This window comes from Oncorhynchus gorbuscha, linkage group LG23 (genome assembly GCF_021184085.1).
Source record: "Oncorhynchus gorbuscha isolate QuinsamMale2020 ecotype Even-year linkage group LG23, OgorEven_v1.0, whole genome shotgun sequence".
In the NCBI taxonomy this organism is placed as follows: domain Eukaryota; kingdom Metazoa; phylum Chordata; class Actinopteri; order Salmoniformes; family Salmonidae; genus Oncorhynchus; species Oncorhynchus gorbuscha.
In genome coordinates, this window is record NC_060195.1 from 4759756 (window position 1) to 4781592 (window position 21837).

General features: G+C 47.8%; 2 protein-coding genes across 6 annotated transcripts in view; one reads left to right on the forward strand and one right to left on the reverse strand.

Moving 5' to 3' along the window:
- The window catches only part of LOC124010999 (catenin alpha-1), a 233760-nt gene that overhangs the window by 119983 nt on the left and 91940 nt on the right, over positions 1-21837 (forward strand). For all 5 annotated transcript variants that reach the window (XM_046323885.1, XM_046323886.1, XM_046323884.1 and 2 more), the window contains 2 exons: positions 16262-16342; positions 16980-17132. In XM_046323885.1, the coding sequence (XP_046179841.1) occupies positions 16262-16342; positions 16980-17132 (234 nt within the window). The remainder of the gene's footprint in view (positions 1-16261; positions 16343-16979; positions 17133-21837) is intronic.
- Positions 7397-12679, reverse strand: LOC124011001 (leucine-rich repeat transmembrane neuronal protein 2-like). Its single transcript, XM_046323889.1, is given in 3 exon segments — positions 7397-11047; positions 11049-11233; positions 11958-12679. Coding segments are annotated over 3 exon segments (1935 nt in total). The 5' UTR covers positions 12220-12679; the 3' UTR covers positions 7397-9559.

The following is a 21837-nucleotide window of genomic DNA, read 5'->3' on the forward strand; positions in this document are numbered from 1 at the left end:
ACACCGCCTAATTATATAGGTCCTGGATGGCAGGAGGCTTGGCCCCAGTGATGTACTGGGCCGTACACACTACCCTCTGTAGCAACTTATGGTCAGATGCCAAGCAGTTGCCATACCAGTCAGGATGCTCTCGGAGGTGCAGCTGTAGAACTTTTTGAGGATCTGAGGACCCATGCCAACTCTTTTCAGTCTCCTGAGGGGAAAAAAGGTTTTGTCGTGCCCTCTTCATGAATGTCTTTATGTGTTTGGACCATGGTAGTTCGTTGGTGATGTGGACACCAAGGAACTTAACACTCTACCCGCTCCACTACAGCCCCGTCGATGTTAATCGGGGCCTGTTCAACCCTCCTTTTCTTGTAGTCTACGATCAACTCCTTTGTCTTGCTCACATTGAGGGAGAGGTTGATGTCCTGGCACCACACTGCCAGCTCTCATTGTTGTCAGTGATCAGGTCTACCAATGTTGTGTCGTCAGCAAACTTAAGGATGGTGTTGGTGTTATTTTTGGCCACGCAGTTGTGGGTGAAAAGGGAGTTAAGGAGGGGACTAAGTACACACCCCTGAGGGGCTCCAGTGTTGAGGATCAGCATGGCAGATGTGTTGTTGCCTACCCTTACCACCTGGGGGCGGCCCGTCAGGAAGTCCAGGATCCAGTTTCAGAGGGAGGTGTTTAGTCCCAGGGTCCTTAGCTTAGTCATGAGTTTCGTGGGCACTATGGTGTTAGAACGCCGAGTTGTAGTCAATGAACAGCATTCTCACATAAGTGTTCCTTTTGTCCAGGTGGGAAAGGGCAGTGTGGAGTGTGATTGAGATTGTCATCTGTGGATCTGTTGAGGCGGTATGCGAATTGGAGTGAGTCTAGAGTGTCCGGGAGGATGCTGTTGATGTGAGCCATGACCAACCTTTCAAAGCACTTCATGGCTACAGATGTGAGTGCTACGGGGCCGTAATAATTTAGGCCGTTTACCTTTGCTTTCTTGGGCACAGGCACTATGGTGGTCTGCTTTAAACATGTAGTTATTACAGACTCAGTCAGGGAGAGGTTGAAAATGTCAGTGAAGACACTTGCCAGTTGGTCCGTGCATGCTTTGAGTACACGTCCTGGTAATCCATCTGGCCCTGCGGCTTTGTGAATGTTGACCTGTTTAAATGTCTTGTTCACATCGGCCACCTCCCTTTTATCTGGATCTCTAGTAGCTTCCACAATGAAAGTCAAATGTCTTCCACACATCAGCCTTGAACCCACCCTGATTTAACCAGTAAATATTTGCCTGTTTAGAGTTTTATTTATTTTTTTTATTTTTTTTCACGTTCTCCGCATCCATTTTGTTATTACTGTGTTGGGAGTTTGTTAGAACCTATTTTTGTTGTTGTTGTTGTGATTATGATGGGCTATAGGTCAGACAACATGCATGTGACGTTTACATGCAAGGGTTGAGTGAATAATGTTTTTCCTAAACAAATTAGGAAATTCGGTTAGAACTTTTCAGTCAGAAATTAGTTAGAAATTAAATTACAAAAAATGATGGTGCAGCTTCAGCAATCAACACTGTGCTGTGGTACCTTTTTTGTTTGCTGCAGTAGGTAGGGAGGAGAGCGTGATGAAGTGTAGCCAGTTAGACACTTACTGCCATTTTACGTTTTTAAATGTGACCATTTTAAGTCATTTGTGTCGTTCATTTATTTAATCAAACCAAACAAAGGAAATAAAGATTGGAGGATTCTGTTGGACTAGATCACCATGCTGTGATATGATTGGAGGATTCTGTTGGACTAGATCACCATGCTGTGATATGATTGGAGGATTCTGTTGGACTAGATCACCATGCTGTGATATGATTGGAGGATTCTGTTGGACTAGATCACCATGCTGTGATATGATTGGAGGATTCTGTTGGACTCGATCACCATGCTGTGATATGATTGGAGGGTTCTGTTGGACTAGATCACCATGCTGTGATATGATTGGAGGATTCTGTTGGACTCGATCACCATGCTGTGATATGATTGGAGGATTCTGTTGGACTCGATCACCATGCCAACTCTTGGTTGGGGTTGGAAACTGTACGGATGGTTTAAGAATCACCAAGACGGACTGTTTGAAAAGGGACAATGGCATAATGGTCAGTGGTCCTTCTGTAGCTCAGTTGGTAGAGCATGGCGCTTGTAACGCCAGGGTAGTGGGTTCGATCCCCGGGACCACCCATACGTAGAATGTATGCACACATGACTGTAAGTCGCTTTGGATAAAAGCGTCTGCTAAATGGCATTTATTATTATTATTATTATAATAAGCGCCACTTAATTAAAACCAGTTATCATGGGTGCCGGGAAATCACACCAAACAACAATTTAATTGTAACCATTTTTATTTAAAAATATATGTTTTAAGAAAAACATTTTTTTTTCAGTTTTGCCACGTCTTACCCACTTTACAGATATTAAATTGTACATTTTACAATACAGAAGGGGAAGGGAAGAGAAAAGCATTCATTTGGCACAGAGGTTATCAGGGAGGGGGTAGGTGGAGTGGGGGTAGGGCTTCAGAGTATGGCAAGATAACAACCCCCCCAAAAAACTAACTTGACAGAGCCAGAATTTGAAAATGGAGGCATATTTCTACAAATTGTGTAAATTTCAATCATTTTTAAAACCAGCTGTTATCTTTAACCGCGAGATGTCAATTGTTTGCAAACACCCCCCCCCCAAAAAAAAAATATATAGTACTATTCACTCTCTCCTGTGCCTCTTATCCATTCTTGGGCCGTAATTTAGAAATAAGGCTTCTGTTTTTATCTGGATGGCATGACTGAAGTCAGCTGGGACTGGTTTCTTGGAACATGCAAGAAGTTTTTGAATGGAGAACGACACATTTCTTACCCTTGATGAAAAAAATAATCTAAATGAGTTTTTTTGAGACATCAAAATGGGAATACATGACATGGCTTTGTTTGGAAAAACTACGATGGAACAACAATTTGAGGACTTCAACAACTGTTTGAGTTGTGTGACTGACTGAAACAGTCCGCTGCAATGTGGATGGATGTTTTGAACAACTGTTGCCTCCTGCTTGGCTCGGCTCTGCTGGTAAGATCTACTTCCTGCCCAGCTCGGCTGGTAAGATCTAGTTCCTGCCTGGCTCTGCTGGTAAGATCTAGGCCCTGCCCGACTCGGCTGGTAAGATCTAGTTCCTGCCTGGCTCGGCTGGTAAGATCTAGTTCCTGCCTGGCTCTGCTGGTAAGATCTAGTTCCTGCCTGGCTCTGCTGGTAAGATCTAGTTCCTGCCTGGCCCTGCTGGTAAGATCTAGTTCCTGCCTGGCCCTGCTGGTAAGATCTAGTTCCTGCCCGGCCCTGCTGGTAAGATCTAGTTCCTGCCCGGCCCTGCTGGTAAGATCTAGTTCCTGCCCGGCCCTGCTGATAAGATCTAGTTCCTGCCCGGCCCTGCTGGTAAGATCTAGTTCCTGCCTGGCCCTGCTGGTAAGATCTAGTTCCTGCCTGGCCCTGCTGGTAAGATCTAGTTCCTGCCCGGCCCTGCTGGTAAGATCTAGTTCCTGCCCGGCCCTGCTGGTAAGATCTAGTTCCTGCCCGGCCCTGCTGGTAAGATCTAGTTCCTGCCCGGCCCTGCTGGTAAGATCTAGTTCCTGCCTGGCTCTGCTGGTAAGATCTAGGCCCTGCCCGACTCGGCTGGTAAGATCTAGTTCCTGCCTGGCTCGGCTGGTAAGATCTAGTTCCTGCCTGGCTCTGCTGGTAAGATCTAGTTCCTGCCTGGCTCTGCTGGTAAGATCTAGTTCCTGCCTGGCCCTGCTGGTAAGATCTAGTTCCTGCCTGGCCCTGCTGGTAAGATCTAGTTCCTGCCCGGCCCTGCTGGTAAGATCTAGTTCCTGCCCGGCCCTGCTGGTAAGATCTAGTTCCTGCCCGGCCCTGCTGGTAAGATCTAGTTCCTGCCCGGCCCTGCTGGTAAGATCTAGTTCCTGCCCGGCCCTGCTGGTAAGATCTAGTTCCTTGCCCGGCTCGGCTGGTAAGATCTAGTTCCTTGCCCGGCTCGGCTGGTAAGATCTAGTTCCTGCCCGGCTCTTCTCTGCTGGTAAGATCTAGTTCCTGTCCGGCTCTTCTCTGCTGGTAAGATCTAGTTCCTGGCCGGCTCTTCTCTGCTGGTAAGATCTAGTTCCTGGCCGGCTCTTTTCTGCTGGTAAGATCTAGTTCCTGGCCGGCTCTTTTCTGCTGGTAAGTTCTAGTTCCTGGCCGGCTCTTTTCTGCTGGTAAGATCTAGTTCCTGGCCGGCTCTTTTCTGCTGGTAAGATCTAGGTTCTTGCTCGGCTCTGCTGGTAAGATCTAGGTTCTTGCTCGGCTCTGCTGGTAAGATCTAGGTTCTTGCTCGGCTCTGCTGGTAAGATCTAGGTTCTTGCTCGGCTCTGCTGGTAAGATCTAGTTCTTGCTCGGCTCTGCTGGTAAGATCTAGTTCCGGCTCGGCTCGGCTGGTAAAATCTAGTTCCTGGCCGGCTCTTTTCTGCTGGTAAGATCTAGTTCCGGCCCGGCTCGGCTGGTAAGATCTAGTTCCGGCCCGGCTCGGCTGGTAAGATCTAGTTCCTGCCCGGCTCGGCTGGTAAGATCTAGTTCCGGCTCGGCTCGGCTGGTAAGATCTAGTTCCGGCTCGGCTCGGCTGGTAAAATCTAGTTCCGGCTCGGCTCGGCTGGTAAAATCTAGTTCCTGGCCGTCTCTTTTCTGCTGGTAAGATCTAGTTCCGGCCCGGCTCGGCTGGTAAGATCTAGTTCCTGCCCGGCTCGGCTGGTAAGATCTAGTTCCTGCCCGGCTCGGCTGGTAAGATCTAGTTCCTGCCCTGCTCGGCTGGTAAGATCTAGTTCCTGCCCGGCTCGGCTGGTAAGATCTAGTTCCTGCCCGGCTCGGCTGGTAAGATCTAGTTCCTGCCCGGCTCGGCTGGTAAGATCTAGTTCCTGCCCGGCTCGGCTGGTAAGATCTAGTTCCTGCCCGGCTCTGAATGCGTCCCAAATGACATCCTGTTCCCTAAAGAAGTCAACATTGTCCAAAATAGTGAACTATTAAGGGTATATGGTACGACTCTCCTCTCCCCGCCATTGATTTGTCTTGTGTAGCACTGATTTTAATTCATCCAATAAGAACTTAAGCCTATTTTCTCCCGCTCTCTTTCCTGGATGTTGTCAGCGTGTTTCGGACTCCTAGTGAGACCACGTCAATGTTGACAGTGTATAGGACTGCATCCCAAATGGTACACTTTACTTCATATTCCACTACTTATGAAAAAACATTGGGTTAGCTTTGCCCCGTTAGCCGTGGCCCCGTTAGCCGTGGCCCCGTTAGCCGTGGCCCCGTTAGCCGTGGCCCCGTTAGCCGTGGCCCCGTTAGCCGTGGCCCCGTTAGCCGTGGCCCCGGCCTGTTTCAACAGTTGACACTCCATAGCGCCCTCTAGGAACCATCCTTCCTCACCTCCCCAGTCACTTAAATCATGAATCTCTCAATCTATTCTGAAACAGTTCCAGTCTTTGTAGAAGGACAACTTCAAAATGCTCCTGTCTTCTAATAGGAGTTGACCAGAACTCTGAGCCTGTGGCAATTCCTAAACTGTCATATTTAACTTTGGCTCACTCCCCCTCTCTTGCTTTCATTTTCTTTGATTAAAAATATATATTTTGGGTTGATTTGAGTTTTTGTAGGAGTGGAGCAGTAATTGGTTTTGATGCCACATTGCCAAGGTGATGTTTACCTCTCCTCTTCCCATGTTGTCCAAAGGTGATGTTTACCTCTCCCTGTTGTCCAAAGGTGATGTTTACCTCTCCCTGTTGTCCCTGTCCCAAGGTGATGTTTACATCTCCCTGTTGTCCCTGTCCCAAGGTGATGTTTACATCTCTCTGTTGTCCCTGTCCCAAGGTGATGTTTACATCTCTCTGTTGTCCCTGTCCCAAGGTGATGTTTACATCTCCCTGTTGTCCCTGTCCCAAGGTGATGTTTACATCTCCCTGTTGTCCCTGTCCCAAGGTGATGTTTACATCTCCCTGTTGTCCCTGTCCCAAGGTGATGTTTACATCTCCCTGTTGTCCCTGTCCCAAGGTGATGTTTACATCTCCCTGTTGTCCCTGTCCCAAGGTGATGTTTACATCTCCCTGTTGTCCCTGTCCCAAGGTGATGTCACCGTTTGTCCCAAATGACACTATCTCCTATATAGTGCACTACTTTTAACCACAACCCTTATGACACTGGTCTAAACTGGTGCACCGTGTACTGGATAACACCATAGAATTACATGACCTGTCCTGCAGGTCTTAACCCCATAGAATATCATGACCTGTCCTGTTGATCTTAGCCCCATAGAAGAACCTGATCTGTAGCTCTTAACCCCATAGAATTACATGATCTGTCCTGTAGATCTTAGCCCCATAGAATAACATGACCTGTCCTGTAGATCTTAGCCCCATAGAATAACATGACCTGTCCTGTAGATCTTAGCCCCATAGAATTACATGATCTGTCTTGTAGATCTCAGCCCCATAGAATATAATGACCTGTCCTGTAGATCTTAGCCCCATAGAATTACATGATCTGTCTTGTAGATCTCAGCCCCATAGAATATAATGACCTGTCCTGTAGATCTTAGCCCCATAGAATATCATTAACCGCTCAGAAGGATTCCCTTAGATAAGCCAAGGCATAAACCCCCAAATATCCCTCCTCCCCTCAACTCTCTTCCTTCTCTCTCCTTCCTTGTGCCCTCTCTCTCCCTGCCCCCTACCTTGTAAAAGGAGCACAAAAAGACCTACAGATGGAGGGGGAGGGAGAGGAGCTGCAGTGGCGGCTGCTTTAGTCTGATGCTAATGCACATCCTCTCTGTGCTGCATACCAATGTGTCCTAAACCTGCCTCTCAGCCTCCTCTGCCTGAGCCCCAGCCTCAGCCGCCCTCCTCTCCCCTCTGTTTGCTTATCACAGGAGCTACATTCGCTCTCATGGGAGATTCTCTACAGTTTAACATAAAGCCGTGTGGGGTAATTATCTAGTCAACCCCCCCCCCTCTTCTTTCTGCCTGTTTTTCCTCCCCTTCTTTCTGCCTGTTTTTCCTCCCCTTCTTTCTGCCTGTTTTTCCTCCCCTTTCTGCCTGTTTTTCCTCCCCTTTCTGCCTGTTTTTCCTCCCCTTTCTGCCTGTTTTTCCTCCCCTTTCTGCCTGTTTTTCCTCCCCTTTCTGCCTGTTTTTCCTCTCCTTCTTTCTGCCTGTTTTTCCTCCCCTTCTTTCTGCCTGTTTTTCCTCTCCTTCTTTCTGCCTGTTTTTCCTCCTCTTCTTTCTGCCTGTTTTTCCTCCCCTTTCTGCCTGTTTTTCTCTCCTTCTTTCTGCCTGTTTTTCCTCCTCTTCTTTCTGCCTGTTTTTTCCTCTTCTTTCTGCCTGTTTTTCCTCCCCTTTCTGCCTGTTTTTCCTCCTTCTTTCTGCCTGTTTTTCCTCCTCTTCTTTCTGCCTGTTTTTCCTCCCTCTCATCCTTTCTTTCCAAAGAAGGAAAATGTCAGCCTGGCTTGACAATCTTTCACAAGAGCAGGATTCGTGATATGGAGTTAAATGTCCTTGCTGGCTGTGTTGAGGGAAGGATGTTTTTTACCAACTGTTTGAATGGCCGTCTGACTGGCAGCCGTGGCCATCTAAATCTCTGCTGGATCTCTGGTGTGGGCGACAGAATATAATTTTATTTTTTTTGCCTTTCCTTAATTGGTTCAATGTTGACGCTGTCCGAGCTGATTAGAGTCTGTGAAGCTGCGGCGTAAGGCTAGCTAGCTGGGAGTAACGCCACGGGGTCTCCTCCCTGAGACAAATGTCTTTTGTGCAGAGCAGAACATATTTTTTGTCCATTGTTCACTATTACGGTCTCTGTACGAGCTCTGCTACTACCTCTCCAGAAACGTATTCTGTGTGTGTGGGGGTGTAATATTGCCGTAGACCAGAAGGTTCTATCGATACTGTCCGCGGGCCTTCATACTGATCTCTTTTTTTTAATACTGTCGTGTGACCGCTGATGGTCAATGTGTTACATGTAAATTGTCTGATACATCTCCACTATCTCGGGCTTGTAGACGGTTTGACTAAGCAGGTACTTGCAGGCAAATTGGACATTAACCTTTTCACCGGACAGTGCTAAGCTTTTAGCTTCTAATGGGAGGCAATGGCCTTTTATTGAGTCAAATGAAATCCCGAAACAAGAAGGCTAGAAGGTGTTCACTGACCAGAATAGAAAGGTCCTGTTTGGTTCCAGAGAGAGAGACAGAGAGAGAGAGAGAGGAAATGCACATTTTTGAAATATAAATATAAGCCAAGTAATGTTTATCAGATTAGATTTTCTGTTGGAGATTTAATTCAGATTGTGACATAAATAAAACATTTATTCAATATTCATAGTAATTTACAAAAAAAAAACTTAACAAATGTGAAAAAAAAGCTTTTAATTTAAAAACCCCATTTTAATCACTTCTGTACCAACACGTGATTGTGATAGTAACATACTGTGGCTACCGTGCATCTTTAAAACCTGTCATTATAATCCACGGTCCTTTCTGCCACCGATTCCCCTTGATAATGATATCATGATATAGACCACCATCTATTTGTATCTGTGTCTTGATAATGATATAATGATATCATGATATAGACCACCATCTATTTGTATCTGTGTCTTGATAATGATATCATGATATAGACCACCATCTATTTGTATCTGTGTCTTGATAATGATATCATGATATAGACCACCATCTATTTGTATCTGTGTCTTGATAATGATATCATGATATAGACCACCATCTATTTGTATCTGTGTCTTGATAATGATATCATGATATAGACCACCATCTATTTGTATCTGTGTCTTGATAATGATATCATGATATAGACCACCATCTATTTGTATCTGTGTCTTGATAATGATATCATGATATAGACCACCATCTATTTGTATCTGTGTCTTGATAATGATATCATGATATAGACCATCTATTTGTATCTGTGTCTTGATAATGATATCATGTATATAGACCACCATCTATTTGTATCTGTGTCTTGATAATGATATCATGATATAGACCACCATCTATTTGTATCTGTGTCTTGATAATGATATCATGATATAGACCCATCTATTTGTATCTGTGCCGTCTCTTAGTAAGAGGATCAGTCTACAGATGTTTTGGCAAAAAAAAATATATATATATGTTTTCTCCGTGCTGCGGAAAGTGACTAATAACAATGTGGTGATAAATCACTACCATTTTCCTTTTTTTAGACTGATTGCCCACAGCTTGATATGAACATTCATATAAAAATAAATGGTGACTATATCTACTACATCCTCATCAGTCTCGTCACTGTTCATTTCCACCAGTCATCAACTCTCCCACTCAATACACTAATCTCAGTGATTTCTCAAAGCTAGCGAGTAGAAGTTATGCTTTTTTTTTGTAAACTGGGGGGGGAAGAGGCAAAAAAAAATAAAACCCTGTATTTAGAATGGTAAACAGCCCATATGCTGCTGCTGCTGCTGCAGGAGGAACACATAGTTTACACTTCACACTCTTTGTAAGGCAGCTGTTGACACTTGCACTGCCCGTAGCCGTTGATGATAACCAGCGCTCCCTCCTCGTGGCTGGGCTCGTACTCGTTATAGGGTACCTGCGTGGCCAGGTCCGCCATTTGCTGCCGCTGCTGGGTCCTCATCTGGCGGCGGTTCTGCATGGCCGAGCACTGGCGTATCCTGCGCATGGTAGGAGGGCAGCACTTCCGTGAGATGAACACAACGAAAATGATGAGGAAGAATGTAAACAGAAGGACCATAGTTCCAATGATCACCCTCTGGGTTAGGACTGTGTTGTCCGTCTCTGAGAAGTCCTCCGTGACTCCCAGCTCTCCGCCCTCCACTGTCGTGGCGGAGGTTGCCAAGGCAGTTGCCAGGGCGGTGCGCGGCGTGGCGGTCATTGTCATTATGGTCGTAAAGCGCCCAAAATCCACGTAGAAGTCCTGCGTGGGTGTCTGCTGCATTATTCCAAACAGCGAGCTGGTGACCTCCTCCGTTGTGCCTGTCGACGTGTCCGTGGCCATCGACAATGTGTTTGTGGTCAAGACGACCGGTGGCGGAGCCGTAAAATTTGGGCAAAGCTGGAATCCATAAACGGCATCCAGTATCTCCTCGCCCTGGGCGTACTCGGGGGTGTGACACAGGATGGAGTGTTCCCACCTCCCCTTAAAGGTGCTAAGCCAAGTGGCCAGGGAGCAGATCCCTTTGGTACATTCCCAAAGGTTGCTGGACAGCCCCACGGTACCTAGAGACCGCCACATATCCAAGACCAGAGGGTCCAGGCTGCCTAGCTTGTTGTTATCCAATAGGAGGATCTTCAGGTTGGGCAGCGTCTCAAACACGTCCGGGGTCAGCACCCGGATCTCGTTCCCCGTTAGGTCCATCTTCTCCAGCGTGGTCCAGGTCCACTCCATGTTGCAGGTCAGGTTGGAGATCTTGTTCCACTGCAGATAAAGGAACTGCAGAGCCACCAGGCGGGGGAAATGAGCCAGGTTGATCTTAGTCAGCTGGTTGTGTTCCAAGTGGAGTTCTCTGAGTTTAATGAGGCCAGCGAAGCCATTCCGGGCCAGGCTTCGCAGCCGGTTGTTTGACAGACCGAGGTACTCCAGGCTGCGGCAGTCCCAGAAGGCCCGGACGGGGGTGGTGCGCAGCGAGTTGGAGCGCAGGTGTAGGATCTGCAGCTTGCGGAGGCCATGGAACAGCTCAGGCTCCAGCGCAGTCATCAGGTTGAAGGACAGGTCCAGGATCTGTAGGTTGATGAGGTGGATGAAGGTTGTGTTTGGCAGCGTTGTGATCCGGTTGGAGCTCAGGTTGAGGTCTTTGAGTTTGTAGAGCCCCTGGAATGCGTCCTCCTGCACCGTGGTGATCTGGTTGTGGTCCAGGTGGAGCCAGGTGAGCTGGGAGAAGCCATAGAACTGGTCCGGGCTCAGTTCAGCGATGCTGTTGTGGCGGAGCGATAACCCCAGGGCCCCCCCTGTCAACGCCGTCCGGGGGCGCCTCCAGTCCTTGGGTGTCGCAGTAGAACTGCTGGTCTTCACAACGGCATTTCTGGGGGCAGGTTGTGCATGACGCAGGAGACGGCAGGCACAGCAGCATGCTGAACACACACAGGCACAATGCCGTTGGTGCAGGTCCCACCAATGGCCACCTTGAATGGAAACCTGGGGAGTTTAAAGATAAGAAAATCAACCAATAGGAGGAAATGCTGATCTCTGCAGAGCACTTATTGCTAATCTAAAGTTTAAAAAAAAGAAAAATGATACTCCCCTCTCTCCCTCTTGCTCTGCCTACGACCCCTCCCCTACCCCCTCAGTATTCCAGAATTTCACATATTATCGATCACATATCATCACTGCTATGAGCGTTCTGAGTTTACTTTGACGACGAGCAAGGATGGAAGGAAGGAAGGACGGGAGGGAGGGAGGTTAAGGAAACAATCCTCTCAGAAACACACAACAGTTTGTCTCTGTTACATGCTCATGTATTTATACATGAAGCAGAGATGTTAGAGGTCTACTCGCCCTCCATCCAGGTCATTTGTTTATGATCAGACAGAAGAATATCTGCAGGTTGTTAATTCTCTCTGCTTCTAGAATCATTTCATGTATACTTTTAGTTTACGCTCAGCATTCTTTAAGAATTGGCATGGAGATAATCTCCCCCCCCCCCCCCCCCCCCTCCGCGCACTGTTATACAACATGTCAGTTGGTCGTATAATTTTATAACAAATCATGACTTGACTTCCCCCCCCCCAAGATGAAAAGGCAAAGAAGAGGAGGATGTCATTGAAAGTATATAGAACAACCCTGTTATCCCTTAGTCCCGCCTTTTTCACTCTGTTTCCTATTCATGTCCACACTCTCTGGATAAAAGAGAATAACTTACCCATTCTTTTGTGCACGTCGGAGGCTGCATTCAACTGTCCTTTTCCACAGCGGACTCCCGAAGCGGCCAGAACGAACACAAAGGGAGAAAAGAAAAGCCCTTTTGAGTCACAAAAGGAACCGGGCTCTTCTCTTGCTGAAGTAATGAAGTGGCGGCGTTGCTCTTGAGCCCTCCCAATTGAAACAAAATCACAAATCCCATGTCCCTGGTTGATTATGTTGTCGGGTCCTAGTTGTGATCTTCCCCTCTGCCGTTTTTTCATCACACATTATCCAAAGGGCTGGTTTTTGTTTGTTGGTATCTTCGTTTTTAGTTGATTTGCTGCCAAAGCTCCCTGGCTCTACACACTGTTTCCCCGTATTCCTCCTCCTTCCACACTGCAATGATGTCAGCTCAATTGGTTAATTGAGTATCAAATAGTGCCCCTCTTGGCTGAGAGGTGGGGGGGGGGTCCTCTCCATCCCCTAGTCGTCCTGCCCCTAACTTGTTGATGGCAGGGATACCCGGCAGGCAGAGAGCCGTTGGGTTGGTCGGTCTGCGGTGACCAGCACAGCCTACTGCAGCGATCAGTATGTTGGAGGGAGCAACTCTCCTCCTACGGGCTTTGGGCGTCCAGAGCAGCCAGCTAACGACGCAGAGAGAAAAGACGAGCGGAAAGCCAGGGATGTTATTCTGAGCTTTTGTTGCAGCCACTCACCACTACAGAGTGGTGGCAGCCTGGCGTCGAACAACAGTGCTGTTTCTCTCTCTCTTTCTCTCTCTCTCTTTCTCTCTCTCTCTCTCTCTCTCTCTCTCTCTCTCTCTCTCTCTCTCTCTCTCTCTCTCTCTCTCTCTCTCCTCTTTCTCTCTTTCTCTCTCGTTCTCTCTCTTTCTCTCTCGTTCTCTCGTTCTCTCTCTCTCTCTCTCTCTCTCTCTCTCTCTCTCTCTCTCTTTCTCTCTCTATCTCTCTCCCTCTCTTTCTCTCTCTTTCTCTCTCGTTCTCTCTCTTTCTCTCTCGTTCTCTCGTTCTCTCTCTCTCTCTCTCTTTCTCTCGTTTTCTAATATATAATAATAATAATAATAATAATCTCTACTGCTCTCTCTTGCTCACTCGTTTGCTTTCTGCCTTGCACACTTGTGCACAGTGCTCACGAGCCTCATTCCTCCATGTCTTTTTTTGTTTGTTTTTGTTGTCTTCCTTCGTTTCCGCTGACTCGTCACCATCAGAATATTGATATCGCCAACGTGTTGCGGCAGCTTCCTGTTGGAACCAACCAGGACTAAATCTGAACCTGCCTCTTGTCTGACCGTGTGTGTGTGTGTATGTGTATGTGTGTGTGTGTGTATGTGTATATGTATATATATACGTGCACACGCTAGACACAAATTAAATAGAATTATTAAACAAATGGCCCTTTTTATGATTCCCAGAGGAGGGAGGGAGGCAGAGCAGTTGAAATATGCTGCAAAGCCCCCTTGGTTGAACTGAGCAGGAGGTGGCTATGCTGTAGTCTGATTGGAGGGAAGAGTGTGATACATCATTCAATGAAAGCACTGCTTTCGTTTAGAGTATTGGGCTTGCTGACGTATGGGCAGCCACTCTGTACTTCAATGTGATTGGTTTGGAACGGTGTAGTGGGCGGGGGGCGAATTCCAACCACCTGTTGTATTTGGTGTTTGGCTGAGAAGTGAATTCTGATTAGTGGTTTGGTGGGGGGGGGGGGGGTCTGGTCTGGCTAGTTGTCTCCATTCATGTTTTGACTCAGTTCTGCAACTTGGAAGGAGGCGGCCGCGTCACCAGTGACGTGAGTTGTCTCTTCTTTCTCCCTCCTTCAACGCACGTCTTTCTCACTTCCTTTCCTAACCTTCGTCCTCTCTCTGTCTCTCTCTCTCTCTGTATCTCTGTCTCTATCTCTCACTCGCTCTCTCCCTCCCTCTTTATCGCAACAGTAAGAGAGACTCCTCTTGCTCTCCATAATGTTTGATGTAATGCTGTGTTCAGACTGGACCAGCTCCAGACAGACTCTCCATCTCTCCCACCAGCCTCTCCATCTCTCCCACCAGCCTCTCCATCTCTCCCACCAGCCTCTCCATCTCTCCCACCAGCCTCCCCATCCCCATCTATCCTACCAAGTTACCTTAGCGTTGTTTTAGCTAGCCTGTTAATATTAGCATCTGATTTGGCTGTGTAGCCTGTTTGCTAGCCTGTTAATTGTTAGCGTAGCGTGTGAATGTCTGCAATGTTAGTGTATGCTGATGACAAGCACATCAGTTCAGTGTATTTATTGAGTTCTATTAAAATCCTGCTCCTCTCCTGTAGCCTGTCACTGTCTAGTACTACGACCTTATCTTTAAATGAGGACTTGACCCCCCCCCCCCGTATGAGTCCCAAATGGCACCCTATTCCCTACCTAGTGCACTACTTTTGACCGGATGCCTATGGGCCCTATGTGGGGCATCTCTCTGCAGTCAGGCTGCATTTTAGTTTTTCCAAATCACACAACACGTTGAGGTATATATTTTCTCACGCCGTGGTCGAGCAGGACTGGTTTGTGACGTCACCTAGCTTGGCGGTCTGCTCTCATTCTCATCTGTTAACCAAGGTCACACTCTAGCTGCATCCCAAATGGTGACCCTTATTTACTGCACTACTACCCTATGGGCCCTGATCGAAAGAAGTGCACTTCAAAGAGAGCAAGGTGCCATTGGCCATAGGGTCTGGTTAAAAGTAGTGCACTTCAAAAGGGAGCAAGGTGCCATTGGCCATAGGGTCTGGTTAAAAGTAGTGCACTTCAAAAGGGAATAGGGTGCCATTGGCCATAGGGTCTGGTTAAAAGTAGTGCACTTCAAAAGGGAATAGGGTGCCATTTCTCCATTTGACACTCATTCACAGTGTGAGAAAGAGGGAACGAGAGAGGGATTCCTTCAGTCTCTGTTGGTATGACGGCTATTACCAGGAGTTTCTCCAGTGCCGTGTTCGTTCATCCTGATCTGAACCTCTTCAACACCCTTAGATGGACCAGAACAGGGAAATAACTAGAGCGTTCCCGCGCAAGGTGATTGGTCGGCCAATTAAAACCTACGGAACATCTAGGCTTGGCGCAGGAATCAATATGAAGAAGCTGCCGTGATCATTAGGCTCCACACAGGACACGTTATTACCTTTTAGTTGATATCCTTCCTCAGGGAGTCCCTCAGGAGAAACTCAATGAGCGGGAGAAAGAGATGGGGAGAACGAGGGAGAGATGGGGAGAGATGGGGAGAGATGGGGAGAACGAGGGAGAGATGGGGAGAACGAGGGAGAGATGGGGAGAACGAGGGAGAGATGGGGAGAACGAGGGAGAGATGGGGAGAACGAGGGAGAGATGGGGAGAACGAGGGAGAGATGGGGAGAACGAGGGAGAGATGGGGAGAACGAGGGAGAGATGGGGAGAACGAGAACGAGGGGGAGAGATGGGGAGAACGAGGGAGAGATGGGGAGAACGGGGGAGAGATGGGGAGAACGAGGGAGAGATGGGGAGAACGAGGGAGAGATGGGGAGAACGAGGGAGAGATGGGGAGAACGAGGGAGAGATGGGGAGAACGGGGGAGAGATGGGGAGAACGAGGGAGAGATGGGGAGAACGAGGGAGAGATGGGGAGAACGAGGGAGAGATGGGGAGAACGAGGGAGAGATGGGGAGAACGGGGAGAGATGGGGAGAACGAGGGAGAGATGGGGAGAACGAGGGAGAGATGGGGAGAACGAGGGAGAGATGGGGAGAACGAGGGAGAGATGGGGAGAACGAGGGAGAGATGGGGAGAACGAGGGAGAGATGGGGAGAACGGGGAGAGATGGGGAGAACGAGGGAGAGATGGGGAGAACGAGGGAGAGATGGGGAGAACGAGGGAGAGATGGGGAGAACGAGGGAGAGATGGGGAGAACGAGGGGAGAGGGGGAGAGATGGGGAGAACGGGGAGAGATGGGGAGAACGGGGAGAGATGGGGAGAACGGGGGAGAGATGGGGAGAACGGGGAGAGATGGGGAGAACTGGGGAGAGATGGGGAGAACTTGTTCAGGGGAGAGATGGGGAGAACGGGGGAGAGATGGGGAGAACGGGGGAGAGATGGGGAGAACGGGGGAGAACGGGGGAGAGATGGGGAGAAATCTGTACTGTTGTCGATCTTACACTATATCTGTATCTATGGTCCATCTCATATCACTGTCTTGTTCAGGCCTGTGATTCATTCCTCAGTGACTTTCAGCCACCTCTTTCCCTTTCTCTCTCTCTGTGTAAATAGTCATTACCAGTCAGTAGGCCTCTCTAACCTTCTCTCTTTCTCTCCAGGCTGGCAAGAAGGACAGGAGTGATGCTCTGAACACTGCCATCGACAGGATGACCAAGAAGACGAGGGACCTTCGCAGACAGGTTGGTACAACTTCCTTTTCTTCTCCAGAGACCTCTGCTGATAGGTTGATTTTCCTCCCCCACTCCTCTTCCGTTCTCCTCCTCCCTCCTTGTTTGTTCCCTTTATCCTCCCAGTCCTTCTCCAGAGACAGGTTGGTCCAACTCCCCCTCTCTTCCTTTCCTCCCTTTCATCCTTCCTTCCCTTGTTCTCGTTCTCTCTCCGTCCTCCCAGTCCTTCTCCGGAGACCTCCAGAGACAGGTTGGTTTTACAAAATATTTAGTTTCTCTACCAGAGGCTTTCTGTTCTCGGGTACACCTAATATAACTGTCCTGGTGTCTGACTCCTCTTTCTCGCTCTGACTCTCTCCTCCTCTAATATAACTGTCCTGGTGTCTGACTCCTCTTTCTCGCTCTGACTCTCTCCTCCTCTAATATAACTGTCCTGGTGTCTGACTCCTCTTTCTCGCTCTGACTCTCTCCTCCTCTAATATAACTGTCCTGGTGTCTGACTCCTCTTTCTCGCTCTGACTCTCTCCTCCTCTAATATAACTGTCCTGGTGTCTGACTCCTCTTTCTCGCTCTGACTCTCTCCTCCTCTAATATAACTGTCCTGGTGTCTGACTCCTCTTTCTCGCTCTGACTCCCTCCTCCTTTGTAGCTGCGTAAGGCGGTCATGGATCACGTTTCTGACTCGTTCCTGGAGACCAACGTTCCTCTGCTGGTTTTGATCGAAGCGGCGAAGAACGGGAACGAGAAGGAGGTGAAGGAATACGCCCAAGTGTTCCGCGAGCACGCCAACAAGCTCATCGAGGTACGTTACCTAACATTACACAAACATCTTGGATGCGTTCTTCAAATACTCAAGTTAATGTGTCTACGGAAAATATCATGTGTTGAAGTTAGGGATGGACTGAAGGATGGGGACGTTACTACACTGAACTCAAATATAAATGCAACATGCAACAACTTCCAAGGTACAGTTCAAATAAGGAAACAAGTGAAATTGGGAATACAGATATGCATCTGTTAGTCACAGATACCTTTTAAAGGTAGCGACGTGGATCAGAAAACCAGTCGGTTTCTAGTGTGACCACCATTTGCCTCATGCAGAGTCTCTTTCGCATAGAGTTGATCGGGATGTTGATTGTGAAGTGTTGTCCCACTCTTCAGTGGCTGTGAAGTTTCTGGACATTGGCGGGAACTGGAGCATGCTGTTGTACACGTCTATCCAGAGCATCCCAAACATGCTCAATGTGTAACATGTCTGAGTATTAAAGGCCAATGGAAGAACTGGGGCATTTTCATCTTCCAGGAATTGTGTCCAGATCCTTGAGACATGGGGTCAAGGGTTATCGTGCTGAAACATGAGGAGTGATGGCGGATGACAATGAGCTTCAGCATCTCGTTACGGGACCTCTGTGCGTTCGGGAGATGCGAAGGTCGAGAACCATGCGCCCTCTGAAACACGACCCCGCCAAGCTGCACTGCTTCTTGACACACTGCTCGTTAAACCCAGAAGCCAGCCGTACCAATGTGTCGGAGTAAACACCGTACAACTGGCGACTGATGTCAGTGTGCATGCGTTCGACCCGCCACAAGGTGTCGCTAGAGTGCGATGGGAGAAAAACATCTCAGCCGGCCAAATTCTTCCCTAACCCGGACGACGTTGGGCCAGACCCTATGGCCTCATGGGTCTCCAGGTCGCGGCCGGCTGTGACACAGCGCGGGATTGACCCCGGGTCTGTAGTGATGCCTCTAGCACTGCGATGCACTCGGGAGGTCTAGATTGTCCTTATGTCCCCAGCACACACCTGCACCTGTGTAATGATCATGCTGTTTAATCAGCTTCTTGATATGCCACACCTGGTCAGGTGGATGGATTATCTTGACAAAGGAGAAAAGTTCACTAAACAAATATGTGAATACAATTTGAGAGAAATGCATGTGCATATGGAAAATGTATAATTTTATTTCAGCTTATGAAACACGGGACCAACATTTTACATGTGTTTTTGTTGTCCAGTATAAATGCTAACCCCGAACAGAAAACCCTAGAGCTTGGCTATGTGGTTAAAGAAGGATGTTTAAGCCTGGAGACAATTGAGACATGGAATTGTGTATGCGTGCCATACGGTGGGTGAACGGGCGAGACAAAAGATTGAAGAGCCTTTAAACAGGGTATGGTAGTAAGGTGCCAGGCTCACCGGTTTGTGTGAAGAACTGCAACGCTGCTGGATTTTTCACGCTCAACAGTTTCTCGTGTGTATCAAGAATGGTCCACCACCCAAAAGGACATCCAGCCAACTTCACACAACTTGTGGGAAGCACTGGAGTCAACATGGGGCCAGCATCCCTGTGGAACACTTTTGACACATTGTAGAGTTGATGCCCCGAAGAATTTAAGCTGTTTTGAGGGCAAAAAGGGGTACAACTCAATATTAGCAAGGTGTCCCTGTGGCTTTGAGGCTGTTCCGAGGGCAAAAGGGGGGTGCAATTCAATATTAGGAAGGTGTTCCTGATGTTTGATATACTCTGTGTATGTTGGGAACAGAACAATAGACGATAGGCCAGTAGCTAGCACCCAGTCTAAACAAATCCCCTGTTATGCTGCTGGGTTGCAGCGCTGTGTAAAGCTGCAGTGTGTGTGTTGTAATTCATTCAAAAAGGTATTTGCCATGGTATAGCCTAGCTGAACATTACACCAACATAGGCCTCTCCTATATATACACGCACACACACACGCCTTTGCAGACTGCTTGTCGGATTCGGTCTTTTACGATTATTAAATGTTAAAACATTTAAATCTTGTTCGGTCACATTCTGCGAATCGCTTGAGATGTCTACTACAGCGGTGGATCTGAGCACCAACAGTTTATATATCACTCTGTGCTCATGCGTGATTTGAAATTGTTTTCCCATTCAAACTTCGTCTGAACTCGGAATCAAATATGCCCCCCCCAAACAAAGTAACATGGTAGTTGTGGTAGAAAGTTTATTTTCATTTGGTTATTTTTCAGGTAGCTTTGATTTTCAGATGTCGTTATGAAAAGATCATTAAGGGAAGTTGTTGTTGTTGTTGCACAGCATGTAAACATTTAAAATCAAACTATTATAGTAACCTGACTTAACAATCTTCGTATTGTTTGAGTGCGTACTCAGTGCCGTCCGTGTTCCTATTGGTCAGTCACCAGGATCGGCTCAGAACACCAGCTACACGACACGATAAAGACTCAACGTTTCGGACACTACTAGAACTTTGCCAGAGCCTACAACCATACGCAGAGGTATTTCACCGGCAGACCTCTAGACCCTGTCGCACTGAAAGAGCTGTCTGGGAAGGTAAAACCCTGGCAGAAGTACGGCTAAAATCATACAGTCTGCAAAGGCCTTTATGTCAACAGGCTTAAGCTTTCTGGAAGCGGCTGCAGCATCAATCTGATGTTGTGGTCCCATTTGGTGCCCTATTCCCTATTTAGTGCCCTACTTTTGACCAGGGCCCGTAAGGACTAGTGCACTGTATTGGCAATAGGTTGCCATTTGGGCCTCAGCCATGGCGTTGTGGATTGAGCCGTCAGACGACAGAAAGACAAACACTTTGTCTTATCAGTATGGCTGGTCACAGCTGTGGAGCCCACTTTAAGCCTCCCTTTGCTTTCCCCAACCTCCCCCCTGCCTGACAAGGTTAAGTGGTGCCTCAGGGGACAGGGATTCATTGTCTCAACAGTTTGATCTCCATCTACCTACAACTTATTGACAGACTGAGACCGGCACAGGAACAAAATTACCTCTTTCCCCCGCTGTCCACCAACCGGTGGGTTGTGTTCTGAGTGCCACAGTGATATTCAGACAGATATATTTAGTTTTAAAGCGGGCCCTTTTTTGCATCACCCTCTTTCTTGAACGCCCCCCCCCCCGCCATCCCTCTTTCTTGAACGCCCCCCCCCCGCCATCCCTCTTTCTCACGCTCACTCATTAGTTCTCTCTCATGCTCGCTCTCTCTCAATTCAATTATAAGGGTGTTTTTTGGCATTGGTAATGGCGTTGGTAACATACTTGCTTTGGCAAGATAAACATACATTGAAATAATAAAGTAAATAAACAAAATGTACATTGCAGTCAAATGTTTCAAAAGTATAGACATTCAAAATGTTGTCAGCTATGTACAGTTTCTATTGGCTCATCCACCTGGATGACACAGCTTTTTCTTTTGTTAAATTCTGCATAAATGTTTTGTTCACAGTAGTTACATAGCAAAAATTAAAGTAATTCTGATATTTTCATAAATACAAAAGTATGTGGACACCTCTTCAAAACGAGTGGATTCTGATATTTCAGCCACACCTGTTGCTGACAGGTTTAATTAAATCGACCACACAGCCATGCAATCTCCATAGACAAGACATTGACAATAGAATGGCCTCACTGAAGAACTTGAAACTTTCAAGGATGCCACTTTTCCAACAAGTCAGTTCATCAAATTTGTGCCCTGCTAGAGCTGCCCCGGTCAACTGTAAGTGCTGTTATCGTGAAGTGGAAACGTCTATCCTCGGTTGCAACACTCACCACAGAGTTCCAATCTGCTTATGGAAGCAACGTCAGCACAATAGCTGTTCGTCGGGAGATGGGTTTCCATGATGAAATGGGTTTCCATGGCAGAGCAGCAGCACACAAGCCTAAGTTTCGGCTGGAGTGGTGTAAAGCTCGCCGCCATTGGACTCTGGAACAGTGGAAATGTGTTCTCCTGAAGTGATGAACTATCTGGTAGCCCAACGGATGAATCTGGGTTTGGCGGATGCCATCAGAATGCTACCTACCTGAAATGCATATTGCCAACTGTAAAGTTTGGTGGAGGAGCAATAATCGTCTGGGGCTGTTCTCACTGTTCTGGCTTGGACCCTTAGTTCCAGTGAATCTTAACGCTACAGCATACAATGACATTCTAGATGACTCTGTGCTTCCTACTTTGTGGCAACAGTTTGGGGAAGGCCCTTTCCTGTTTCAGCATGACAATACCCCCGTGCACAAAGCGAGGTCCGTACAGAAATGGTTTGTCGAGATGGGTGTAGAAGAACATGACTGTCCTGCATAGAGCCCTGACCTCAACCCCATTTAAGGATGAATTGGAACACTGACTGCGAGCCAGGCCTAATCGTCCAACCTCACTAATGCTCTTGTGGCTGAATGGAAGCAAGACCCGCAACAATGTTCCAACATCTAGTGGAATGCCTTCCCAGAAGAGTGGAGGCTGTTATTGCAGCAATGTTCCAACATCTAGTGGAAAGCCTTCCCAGAAGAGTGGAGGCTGCCCACCCCACAGCTACTCTGTCCATCCCACCTCTCCCTGTAAACCCCACCCCTCAGCTACTCTGTCCATCCCACCTCTCCCTGTAAACCCCACCCCTCAGCTACTCTGTCCATCCCACCTCTCCCTGTAAACCCCACCCCTCAGCCACTCTGTCCAGCCCACCTCTCCCTGTAAACCCCACTCCTCAGCTACTCTGTCCAACCCACCTCTC